The following is a 12,217-nucleotide window of genomic DNA, read 5'->3' as shown; positions in this document are numbered from 1 at the left end:
CTAGATTGATACTTCTAGCGGATTTAGTACATGAAATGCATTTAATTTTTGCTTGAACGCTCCAGACAAGATCACGCTCAGTCTGTTTGGATGTTTGGATGGCAGTGTGAGCAGCAAAAAAGAATCGGACATGTTTTCGCGACCCGAGCCATGAAAAGTTCTGATAAAATGTAGAACGTAGCAGCCTGCTAGTAGAATGAGTCCATGACGCCTACTTGTAGTGTCACAGCACCTTCGCAAACTTCAGCTGATTTCCACACCAAAAGCCCATTTAGTTGGAAACCTGATTCCCTCATTAAGACAACCACGACCGCTGAAAGGAGATTTGAAAGGCTGAAAATTCATTTATTATGACATGTTGCCGCATGGGCATTTTCCCTCAGTCATTACATAGTGTGATGCAGCTGGACAAACATCACTACCTATCCCCAAAGTAACTACCAAACGATCCCGTCTTGCTATTTTTCTAGCTCTTCATTACTTCCTGCCCGCTGATGATTTTCAGTACAGCTGGAGGTAGAGCAGCTCCACCCCTTCTTGGCATCGTTTTGGACTTTGTTTAGAGCATCACTGATATGTTTACCGACCATATCACCATGTATTCCAACAGGCTTTATGTTAGCAACATGTTTGAGTTTGATATGCTAGAAGTGGGTTTCGTAATATCGGTCTCTGAGCGTCTTCATCCAAATAGTCATACACTTTTTGGCGAAATAATAACCCGCTTTTCCTTATAGAAATCATCATTGAATGACTGCCATCATATAGAATCACGTTTGTCTACCGCTTTTGTTTGCCACGTGTTGATGGCTACTATCTTTTTACATCAACATTGACGGCAGCTTAATTTTATTACACAGGCGCCAAAAAGACCTCTGCAATTATATGTTTGATAAGACCCCTGGGTCAGAAGCTCTACCCCCACAATACCAGGTATCTCAGCACCTGGAAATAATGGGATATACAACCAACGGTATATGAAACCATGCGTCTTGTCAATGCTGGACGAAAATACCTGACGAACGGCCATTCTCAAGTCTAACATTCACCGGCATGCTTCCTGGTATACGTATACGATATCGCACACGTAGCAGTTGGAGATAAAGTGCCTGCTGATCGTGAACGCGGTGTGGTCTATAAGATGCCTGGAACTGGTGTTGATTCTCTACGAATCGGTGACTTGGTACTGTTTGTTTTGGAGAGGCAGCAGATATCTGTATCTGGGTGTAGTGCTATAGGCTGAGCGGAGGATACTAGCAGTGGGTGATACACGTCTAATAGGTTATGATAATGCCACAAACTGCTATTGAAGCCGGGCACTCCAATTCTTGTGATGTCTCCGTGGAGCAGCAGGAGCAGCGACGCACAGGAAGGTCCGTCAAGCGAAATCTCATCCGAGATCCTCCTTTGGCTGCATGCGCCCACGAAAAAACAGTGACCTATAGTTCATTATCACAATCAACAAGACGCGTCCTTCATCACAAGTGACGAACTAGACACTCCTCATTCGTCTTCACAATTCTATATTCCTACACCACCACCACTACTGGCTTCTAGCAAACTATACAATTCTTTATACAGACACCTAAAGCCCACAAATCATTCATAATCACTATCTGAATCCGGGTATGGTTTCAAGCCAGCATTCGTAAAAATGTCAAATTGTTTAGCATCGTTCTGCATGGCTTTATGGAGGTGGAGTGGTACCAAGAGTTTCGTTTTTGGTGGTACTAGTGATGATGATGTAGGGAGTGATGAAGATGCTGATGGCATGGGTTCGACGAGTTCAGATTGGTATTGTTTAATGCTGGCTGATATTAGGCGTGATGCGAGTACTCTCATTGCCTGTAAAGTGAGAAATATAACGTTGTAGTTGTATTGGTCGTTTGGTAACAATGCAGCAAGAAAAGCAACCCTTATAACCAAGCTATACTCACTTCAAACATGAGTCCACCAGCAGCTGTCCGCTCCGAAATCACATCTGAACTTGCATTTATCGTCTTTAGAGGTGCGACCACACCAATTTTCGCAGCCTCCTTCCAAGTCCATTCTACATCACGAGGAGCTACATCTGGGCTTGTGTGCTTTTGCCAAAAGGGTATCGTAGCCTGCCCTGATTCGTTTGCACGAGGTTTACGTTCTGCATCGGCACGTTCCCAATCTATGTCCAAAGAAGGGTTGAAAGTAAGCCAAAAATGCAGCTCAGAATCCTCAAACCAATTCATACATACTAGTAACACTCGATATCCCCTCATTCGAAACACTCAGCGCTCCACCAAGACACTCCTCCAATTTCCCAGTATGACCACCAACCACACCACAAAACCAACAGTATTGAGCCGGTTGATTCGTAACGCCACCAGGCATCTTGGATTGTCCATTACTAGCTTTGCTATTCCCAATAGTCTTTTCCGGCTGTAATCCATTGCCTTGCGGTGTCAGTCCTTTGTCCCGACACCATTCAACGACTTGACGTGGTGTTAGAGATGCAATTTCTTTTTGTGTCTTTGCGTCGATCGTTGCATCAGGGATTGAGTTGCTTTTCACGATGTAGTTCTTCATGCTGACTGCTCGTTGCATCTGTTGTTAAAGAAAAGCAATGGGTCAATGGTATCCAGCAGTAACAAACCTTATGATGTAGAGCGATACCTCAATGGATTTACGTTTCCCGATCGACCATGACAAGAACTGCTTGAGATTTTCAGCAAGCGTATACGGAATCTTAGCTTTGAATACGGCTGTTGATGCTGCAAAAAAAGCAGACACGAAACAAAAGTCGTGAGATTTTTATACTTAAACGACAACAGCACTCACCAGTCCTTATAATCGGAAACTTAGCAACAGCACCCTCCAAAATCCTATGCAACGGACTCCTCTCCTCTTCCTCCTCCTCATCATCCTTAGCCTTCTTCACCCTCTCACTCGCAAAGACAACAAACGGCCTCGTAGGCTCCAGCACCGTATTCCGATCCAGCTCTACATCATAAAACGCTTCACCGCCCATAACCTGTTTCCCAGACTTGAATAAATCAAGTTTGAGAGGGTGGATTAAGTCTAGTGGTTGATTCTTGGCTTCGTCAACGAAAAAGAGCTGGATGCGAACTGGGAATTCGCCATAGCCTTTTTGGAGGAGGTGGTATGGGGGAGTGGAGATTTCGACGACGTCGTTCGGGCGGTAGTCGGGGTGTAGGTAGAAACGGACTTTTTTAATGAAAGATGTTGGGTTTGGATCCTGTGGGTTGAGATGTATAAGTTCGGCTTATCAAAGCGTCTGTATTCAGAGCTGAGACTTACTGATGGTGGTCCACGAACATAAACCATCCATTTAAAGAAGAATTTCCGTAATCCTGGATCACGCTTATCTAACACCCACAAAAAAAGAACTTGAGTCCTGGATATTGTCTCAACATTAGAAGCAGATACTCACGAGCTGGTATATACTGCGACACATTCCCAACCACAATCCTCTTCTTGATATAGAACCGAGAGACGTCATTCTCATAGGACGTTGAGTGAGGTACTAACTCGTCCGAAGTGGGAACTGATGCATCTGCCATCATGGTATCTTCTTGTCTTGCATCTGTCATGGAGGTATCATCTTGTTGTGAGTCTACGCGTTGAATGGTTGGTTTATGTGTTTCTAATGCTATGTTGAGTATTGTTACAGATGTAGGTCGTTGTGGTGGTTGTGATGGTTGTGGATCTTGGGTACGTGGTAATGCATTATGTGAATTGAGAGTGTCTGAAATACTATTTGATTCCTGTGTGGTTGGATTTATATGAAGTGATGATTGAATACTAAAGGAGAAGAATACGACATTAGCCACGTAATATTACGTTTTTTTGGTTCGACAGGGGTTCGACAGCCCATGGAACCAGAACTTCAGGCGCCCGAAAGCTGCGCTCAAAACTCACGGTTCATGAGTAGACACGTCGTCTGTTCCAGTAACTCTGACATCATCTTGCATCGGAGTGGAAGCATCCTCTGCTTCCTCATCATCCTCCCCTCCGTCCTCGTCTCCGTCGTCAAATGCCTCTGGAGATTCTACAGTCGGTGGAGCAGATAGTCCAGAGTATCCTATAGTCCGTTGTGATTGTAATGGTCCCAAGGCAACGCTAGATCGATCTGAATCAAAGACCACGTCTTCTTCGTATTCCTTAATCTTTGGCTTAACCAAACAACATATGGGTGAGACAAGATTCATGGACAATGAGACTTTAACACAACCAACCTTCTTAACCAACTGAGAAGAGCCATTTACACCCTGAGTTGACCTGTCAAAGAGACATAACACGAGAGAGGCGAATCAGAAAGAGTTGGTATAAGAAAGTAGTGTATATTTGCAGCGACATGAAAAAGATTTTATGAAAAATTACCCTGGTGCAGTTGGAGTGCCTTTACGTATTGCTGGGTTTGGTGGCTTGAATTGAATGCGTCGACATGTGTGGTTATCTGGAACTTCTGCTTCGTCCTAGAAGTGCGAAAACAGTTAGACCGTGACAGTCATGGCGTATGAGGCGAGCTTTGCGGCAGGTCCCTACCACCACTGTTCCAGATATCTCAGCAGCCTTGAAATGACTGGTAAACTCCAAATGATGGGATATACGACAATGGTTTATGAAGCCCTGCATGTTTAAAAAGTTTGCTCTTCCACATCCCGGACATGAGATCCTTATAGAAAAGGTCAGCCCGGTTTAAGCGAAAGAAAACTGCCACACCCGTATATCTATACCTGACAAAACGGCCATCCTCACGTCTAGCATACAATGGTGTAGTTCCTGGTATATATGTGCGATCCCGCAAAGTAGCAGCCCGTGGCGGCCGCGTACCCGATGCTCGTGACGGCATAGTAGGAGATGCAGGAGCTGGCGTTGACTCTCTACGTAACGGTGGTGGTGTTGGCTGCCTTGGCGGAAGAGCTGCTACCTGTTTTATCTGTGGTGGTGCTATCGGCTGCTGAGATGCTACCACCTGCTGAGATATTAGTGGCTGCTGCGGTGCTACTGGCTGAGCAGGTGCTACTATAGGCTGTAACAGCAACGGCTGGGATATAAGGCCAGTTGGTTGTGGTGATGCTCCCATTGCTATCGTTGATGGTGGTAACGGTGAATGAGGTAGCGATTCCCGTGTTGTTTCTGAAGTCGGCAGGACAGTAGATACAGCTACAGGAGCTAGTTTGGGAGTCTGTGGTTGTTGAATTGAAGGGGTTGGATCTGACGTACTCGGAACTGTCGATTCTGGTGGTATACATGGTGCTGCTGTGCTCGTATCGGCATCTATAAGTGATAAATGAGTAAGGTAAACAATCTTTGATTAACGATCTATCATAACAATATCTTTACTACTATTGGCAATCAAATACGACAACTTCTGCAAAATGTCTTCTCCACGTTCCAGTTCTTCCGTTATAGTAGCGAGCTCCTGTCGTTTCAAGAGTATTTCATAGTCGAATTGAGCAGCAATTACTGTCTTTACTTTATTGACTTGCTCCTGATCGAGCTGCGGTCGTTTCGGCTTTGGTTCTGACGTTGATGGTGCTCCTTCCTCGACATTTTGAGGACTGGAAGTGCTTGGTACTATTGAAGATGATGTCTCTGGACCGTCAGTTTCCAGCCTGACCCTCTTTGGACTCCTCTCCATCGAGGTTGGGTCCAATCGGTACTTGTGTTTTTTGTGAGAGAAAAAAAAAGTTGGGAGAGATCAGAGCGCAGGGGAGCAGGGCTCAAAACGTGGCAGAGAAGAAAATTACACATCGACGGCGTGAAGAGAGCGATTGCTTAGAGATTTTCTTGTTGGTAGATGAACTTGGCAAAAAACACGTTGCAAGCTGGAAGTTTGAAGCTTGATCACGGAACAATTGTGTTGTCTGTTGCCTGTCGATATGACATGTGGCTGAGTAGACAAAATGTAGTTTGAGTATTGGAAGCTTCCTCTTAGATCTTTTCTTTTCGACGCGAATTGCGATAAGTCACTGTTTAACAGACTTGATCGCTCTAGTATGTGCACTGCATTTGCAATTTTTATAAGTAATGCATCGATGTAGATGTACATTCCTGCCAAGATGTCTCTGAGAAAGGCCCTAAACTCGACAATCTTGAACTGGCACCGCCAATATTTGAGAGGGCAATCAAGTTTTAGATACACTTACGCGTTGGAATGATTTAAATGATTAGGAAGATATGTCTACACGTATTTGACGCCTCAATTCTTCCTCTCCGCGTGGTTCAACAACTGAACTGAAAAGCAAGCAATCCCAGTTAGAGAAGGCTTCAAGGGGCAAAGACACCACATAATATCTTTCAAGAAGCTCATATGAAGCCTGTAATGACCCAAGATCCGCCTCCCTCGCAACCCCAACCAAAATCAAAACATCGTCCACATTCAGCACATCTATCTTCCACCCAACACCCGTCATCTTCATCATCATCAACGAGTAATCCCAAGCAGCAAACATCTACCGAACCACTAGGCACAACTTCACCACCCTGCATCCCAAAACCCGCGTCAAAATCACGAACATCGCCCAAAAACACACGTCGAAAATCAAAGATATCGCTGATACCATCTAATGAACATCAATCTCATACGCAATCACATGCACTAGTACCACCACGTCCAAAACTACCCACGTCAGTGCCCAAACCACCGGTGGATTACGCACCGTCGAAACAGATATATGTTGCAGCGCTCGCACAACCAAAGTCTGCTCGAGATGTCTTGTCTGGAACGTCGGGTAGTGCTAGTAGCAGTAATAGCAGGATTCCATCAGATTCAACTGCTGCTGTTGTAGGCGTGTCTGAGAATCCCGAGCTGCAGCCATATGTGGATTGGATGGCGTCTTCGCTGACAGAGTATGAGCAGATTGAGGTTATTGGGTGCGTATCCTTATGTGTTTCCAAGCTTTCAAGTGTCTCTCTAACAAAACCCTACATAGCGTTGATCCAGCAATCCCAATCGCAGTGTCAACTATATTAATACTATCACAACACGGCTTCACCCAAACGCGAGAGATTGAGACTCTGACGATGGATGCACCGGATGGATCGCCGCGGAGTTGTTTACGGTGTGTTGTGGTTAGGGGGCCTAGAATTGTGGAGGAGATTGAGAGGAAGAAGGCGTTGAGTAAGGGGCGGGCTGCGACGACTAGTGCTAAGCCGATAAATGTTACGGTTAAGTAATATCTAGGTATGTTTAGGCTACTTGGGTATCGTGTAGATAGACTTGACTGCTGGAAGTTGTTTGACAACACACAGAAAGCAAAATATTCATGATGCAACTCTAACAACAACAATCGATTACTATATATTTAAATCATTCTATAGGCAGTTTCAAGCCAAATATAACCTTATTGGTCCTCACCCACATACAGCGTCGCCTCATCCTGCAACATATCAGGGCTAGCCAGAAACAACCGTTGATTTATAACCGGGTTTAGCGTCGCAGCACCTCGTGTCTCTGCCGAGTACTGAATCATATAGTACTTTGTCTCTGCGTTACTTCTCTTTGGCTTAACAGCCTCCACCGCCTCAGCATGCACAGGCTGAACTCTCGTCTCATCCGGCGTTCTCCTCCTCGTTGCCTTCCCGCGTAGTCTCAGCAGTACCATAAGCGAGCACACGAATCCGAAATCCACGACTTCGGCGATAATGGCGACGTTCGAGACACTGGTTACGCGCGTTGCGACTAGCATGCCAACCACGGCGAAAAGATAGATGTAGAAAAGGGTGAGTGTTGCTGTCATTAGGTCGAGCTTCTGCTCGGTGGGGGATGCGTCGATGAGGTTTGTGGCTCGGGAGAGGCGGATGCTGCGAGTGAGACCGGCATAAAAGGATTTGAGGTGGGCAATAGAGTGGAGAAGGATGCGGATTACGATAAGTTGGAGGAATGCGAGGACGATCTGATTTGAATTTAAATAAGGAACGTTCAGACATAAAATATAGGACAGATATAAGATTGTTCTGAAGGAGATGAAGGAATCTGTGCTTTTTGCAGCGTAAGAAACTTACAGCGTATAATTGACCATATCCAGACAACACCACCTGTAATAGCAGCGACAAACTAACAAGCCCTGTACAAAAGGAAAGCCAGAAAGTGAGAAAACGTTGGAAGGACGGAGTGCTTCACAACCAACTCACCAGCAAACACTCTCGATTGATTCAAATCAAAGAACTGAGCCCTCACAATACAGTATCCTTGAGCAAACAGCAGCATCGTGCTAAACATGGACGTCTCACACAGGAAGCCCAGAAAGTTGGACACGAGGACGACGGCATCGAATGGGATTCCCGTAGCATTTTCGAACTGTTGGGTACCGTCTAGCGTATAGTTGCCGTCGAGTATGATATCGACTACCAGGGTTCGGTTACAGTTCCATAAGATGCGCTGACAGTGAAGATGCGGTTAGAGTCTTGTGGTTGAATGTGATTCAACCGGGACATACCAGAAACAACGCTCCCATAAACGTAAGCCATAATCCATTCGGCAGGTATATCTGAATATTGTGGTGGGCCATATGCTGGGTTGGCGTCACATTCCTCGTTGCTGGATCTGCAGCGAACGGGTTCACCGGCGCTGATTCCACATTGACGATTTGTTGCTGTTGCGCATTCTGCTCTGAAGAAGGAACAATAATGTGTCGGGGCGACGCGTTTTGCGATATGGGAGATAGTTCCACGTCATTTGGCGTCCTCCTTCGTAGCTGCTCTTGTTGAGATAGCCACCTCCGATGGCAAAAGGTAATCCAGAGTAGGTTCGCGACTCCACAGCCGAAAAGCGCAATGTAGGCGACGGTTGAGGCTCCATAAAGATAATATAGAGTCGTGCCATTATTTTCCTCGACCTCAAGGCTCACGTAGCTGTATATTGCTGCCATTTTTTGAGGGTGAGATTGATAATCACAAATGACGACCTTGAACGGCATTAGCGGTCGGCAAAGTCAATAATACATGCGTTGGGTTATTGGGTTATTGAGTTATAGTATCTGCTAGTGTTCAGTGCTCCGCATAAGTCAATGAAGTTCAGTTTAGCCTTACTTGGACCTTGACTTACTGGCGCGTTCTGCATTGCTTACATTGGCTTTACTTGATTTAACTTCGACACTTAAAACTAGGATCTGCGGTACAGCTTTGCCGACGACCGACGACAATGACGAGATACTCTATCGGTGAGCTTTTGACGCGACACCACCGTCTTTTACAGAGGGGTTTTTTTTGTGTTGCGAAGCAAGATTTGTGTCGTGATTGTACGGCCGTGCAAGTTCGAATGTTGTAGATCCCTACGAATTCAAACGTAGGAATATATGGATCTCTGCGCTTAGTTAAGAGCAATTGGTACAACTTCTTATATATGACGTAGTATGAGAAGGGCATTTACGGAGACACCAACACACAATGTGACACCAAGCTTCTCACACAAGAAAACACCCGACTCGCTTCTCATCAGAGACAATAGCATTCCTATTACAGCTAATGGTCGTCTTGAAGTCTCCGTTCCCCACAGTAAAGATCCCCATCACTACAATCCCAAACCGTACGTCGTTTTGAATCCTTTGTTCGCAAACATCTGTAGAGGAGAAGATCCATTTTAAGCATCATCGATTGCAACTCTCAAGCTTAATCTAACTCTCAAACCACCTTTCACTACTAGATTTCCTGTTTGATCCCATCAGGAATGACCCGGGTCGTCGAAATCTCGTCGCAATGTTGCTCTCTGAAACCAATGAAAAAATCACATATGGAGAGGTAGAGCACAATGTGTTGGCATTAAGTGCTGGTTTGGCTGCTCTTGGTGTCCACAAGGGTGTTGTGGTTCAGATGTTTGGTAGGGTTTGAGCTCGTCGTGTGTGGTTGCAAGAGGTTATGCCTCAATACAGTACAGTATACTAACGGTTTTTTGTTTCTTTTAGGACCTTCTGGGCCTGAGTTTCCTCAAATTGCGTGGGCAGTATTGCATGCTGGTGGAATATTAACCACGGCTAACCCAGCGTAAGGTCTATCGTATTGGCAACCAATCGCAACACTCTGCTCATCTCGAACTCTCAACCAAACAACATTTGGCTCATTTTATTATATCTATAGATACAATGCCGATGAATTGGCCTACCAGCTTGGTGACTCCAAACCAACCTTCATGTTCACAGTCCCAGACATGCTCGAAACTGCACTTGCAGCCGCAAAAGAGGGCAACATCAAGACTTCAAACATCTTTGTATACCAAGCTAAAGCTACAGGCTTCAAATACTGGACAGAGTTGTTTGGCGATGCTGCCAAAGCCCCAAAAGTGAAATGGAGTGCTGATGAGCTGACAAAGACTCCAGCCTATATTTTGTATTCTTCTGGAACTACGTATGTTTGGCTGTACTTCTATATGAGTCTGTGATGCAAAACGCTAATGATTCTTCTTCCTAGTGGTCGACCAAAAGGAGTCATGCAATCCCACTTCAACGTAATTGCGAACAGACAACAAACATCTTCGTTGGTACCTCCTGAATTTATACCACCATCTGGAACTCCTGCATTGTCAATCTTCCCCATGTACCACGCCGCTGGTCTCTTCATCATTCAAGGAATGTTGGCTGGTGGATCCATGGTAATCACATCTAGAAAGTTCTCCTTCTCGAGGTTTTGTCAGGCTATTCAGGACTACAAGATTGCTGGAATTGTTGCTCCACCACCAGTATGTCTTCCCGACAAAGGAGCTATTTTGAGGTTTATGAGTTAACTTCAGTCAAACCTTTAGATTTACGTCATGCTCGCTAAAAGCCCAGAAGCTCGTAAATACGACCTGTCGAGCTTGCAAGCTATGGGTTCTGGAGCTGCTCCACTTGGAAAGGAATTGGCCGAGGAGATTGGTGCAAGCTTCAAGCTTCCTTCTGGGTATGTTAACAAAAGACCAGCGATTCTCTAGCTTGAGCTAACCGTTTTTTCTATAAATACCAGTTTCATTATGAACGGATGGGGTCAATCTGAGGTCAACTGTTCTGGAACTGGTGGAGTAAGTGAATGTAGGGAGAATGCATTGTGATTCTTGAATCTAACACATGCGCATAGGGCCTCCTACCTCCCAAAATCGGAAGTGTCGGTTTCCCATTACCCAATTCTGAAATCAAACTGATTGACGAGGACGGCAACGAAGTACACACCCCCAACACACCTGGAGAAATGTACTACAAAGGTCCTAATGTGACTTTGGGGTATCTGAATCGTGATGATGCTACAAGGGAGACGTATATTGATGGATGGGTCAAGACTGGAGGTATGTACTGAAAGATGTTGTTTGGTTGTAGGTGGAGTCTAACATATGACTTGGTTTGTTATAGATCAAATCATTTATGACGATCAAGGATACTTGTTTGTGGTTGACCGTCTCAAGGAGTTGATCAAAGTGAATGCTCTTCAAGTGTATGTGTTATAGTTTCGAATGTTTAGTTGCTTGTACTTGGCGCAAGGAACGCTAACTCCAACTCCAAAATAGTGCTCCAGCCGAATTGGAAGCCCTTGTGCTCTCCCATCCAGCAGTTGCAGATGTAGCTGTTGTGCCTACTCCAGACGATATGGCCGGTACGAAACTTTAAAAATTTGGTCTTTCGCATCCTTGCTAAATTCTAAGTACTTGTCTTTTGTACAGGTGAACTACCAAGAGCCTTCGTAGTAACCAAAGCCGGAAAGCAATCCAAGCAAACTGCATTGGATATTATGAAATTCGTTGATGAGAGAGTCGCCAAACACAAGCATCTCCGAGGCGGTATCTGCTTCGTAGATGAGATTCCTAAAAACCCTTCTGGAAAGATTCTTCGCCGAGTCTTGCGAGATGATCCTGCTAAAGGCTTGATTCCTCACCCTGCTAATGCTGGTCCTAATGCTCGACTATAGAAAGGGAGGGTCGTGATTATTGAAGGAGAGGGTAGATTTTAATTAAAAAAACACGAAATAAACATCCTTTTTTGTAGTTCTCAACTTTTAATGATACGTGTCACATGTTCCCAAATGCTTGCCGATCATAGTCATTTGCGGGTCATTGGAAAGGCGCGTTTGTTCAAAAACGTTGTTGCGTTAACGTGTTGTGGCAAAAGCACACCGAGGCAGATTGCGTTTATCTGACGGCCACGACAACCCTTCAACGTATGTACCGTATGTATAGCCACAAGAAGCGACCGTTTTGCCCTTTGAATTGTTTCAGGAGCCTGCATCCCTCGCAGGCAATCGAATCAACGTTTCA

General features: G+C 45.1%; 3 protein-coding genes across 3 annotated transcripts; 2 read left to right on the top strand and 1 right to left on the bottom strand.

Annotated features, from left to right (window-relative positions):
• Positions 1-6,313: 6,313 nt before the first annotated feature.
• SmJEL517_g04607 (uncharacterized protein) lies at positions 6,314-7,179 on the top strand (the record flags this gene model as incomplete). The annotated part of the gene is made up of 2 exons (XM_031170535.1): positions 6,314-6,876; positions 6,936-7,179. The coding sequence occupies 2 exons, from the start codon at positions 6,314-6,316 to the stop codon at positions 7,177-7,179; spliced, it is 807 nt and encodes a 268-aa protein (XP_031023469.1).
• Positions 7,180-7,346: 167 nt separating this feature from the next.
• On the bottom strand, positions 7,347-8,827 carry SmJEL517_g04606 (uncharacterized protein; the record flags this gene model as incomplete). Its single annotated transcript, XM_031170534.1, has 5 exons — positions 7,347-7,898; positions 8,008-8,069; positions 8,137-8,383; positions 8,442-8,614; positions 8,722-8,827. The coding sequence occupies 5 exons, from the start codon at positions 8,825-8,827 to the stop codon at positions 7,347-7,349; spliced, it is 1,140 nt and encodes a 379-aa protein (XP_031023470.1).
• Positions 8,828-9,468: 641 nt separating this feature from the next.
• Positions 9,469-11,871, top strand: SmJEL517_g04605 (uncharacterized protein; the record flags this gene model as incomplete). Its single annotated transcript, XM_031170533.1, has 11 exons — positions 9,469-9,529; positions 9,647-9,820; positions 9,906-9,984; positions 10,078-10,344; positions 10,408-10,675; positions 10,739-10,875; positions 10,939-10,993; positions 11,050-11,254; positions 11,319-11,400; positions 11,474-11,559; positions 11,627-11,871. The coding sequence occupies 11 exons, from the start codon at positions 9,469-9,471 to the stop codon at positions 11,869-11,871; spliced, it is 1,659 nt and encodes a 552-aa protein (XP_031023468.1).
• Between the last annotated feature and the right edge of the window lie 346 nt (positions 11,872-12,217).

This window comes from Synchytrium microbalum (genome assembly GCF_006535985.1).
Source record: "Synchytrium microbalum strain JEL517 chromosome Unknown SmJEL517_scf0033, whole genome shotgun sequence".
In the NCBI taxonomy this organism is placed as follows: domain Eukaryota; kingdom Fungi; phylum Chytridiomycota; class Chytridiomycetes; order Synchytriales; family Synchytriaceae; genus Synchytrium; species Synchytrium microbalum.
The sequence above is the reverse complement of the archived record's forward strand: the minus strand, read 5'-3'. Positions and strand labels throughout refer to the sequence as shown.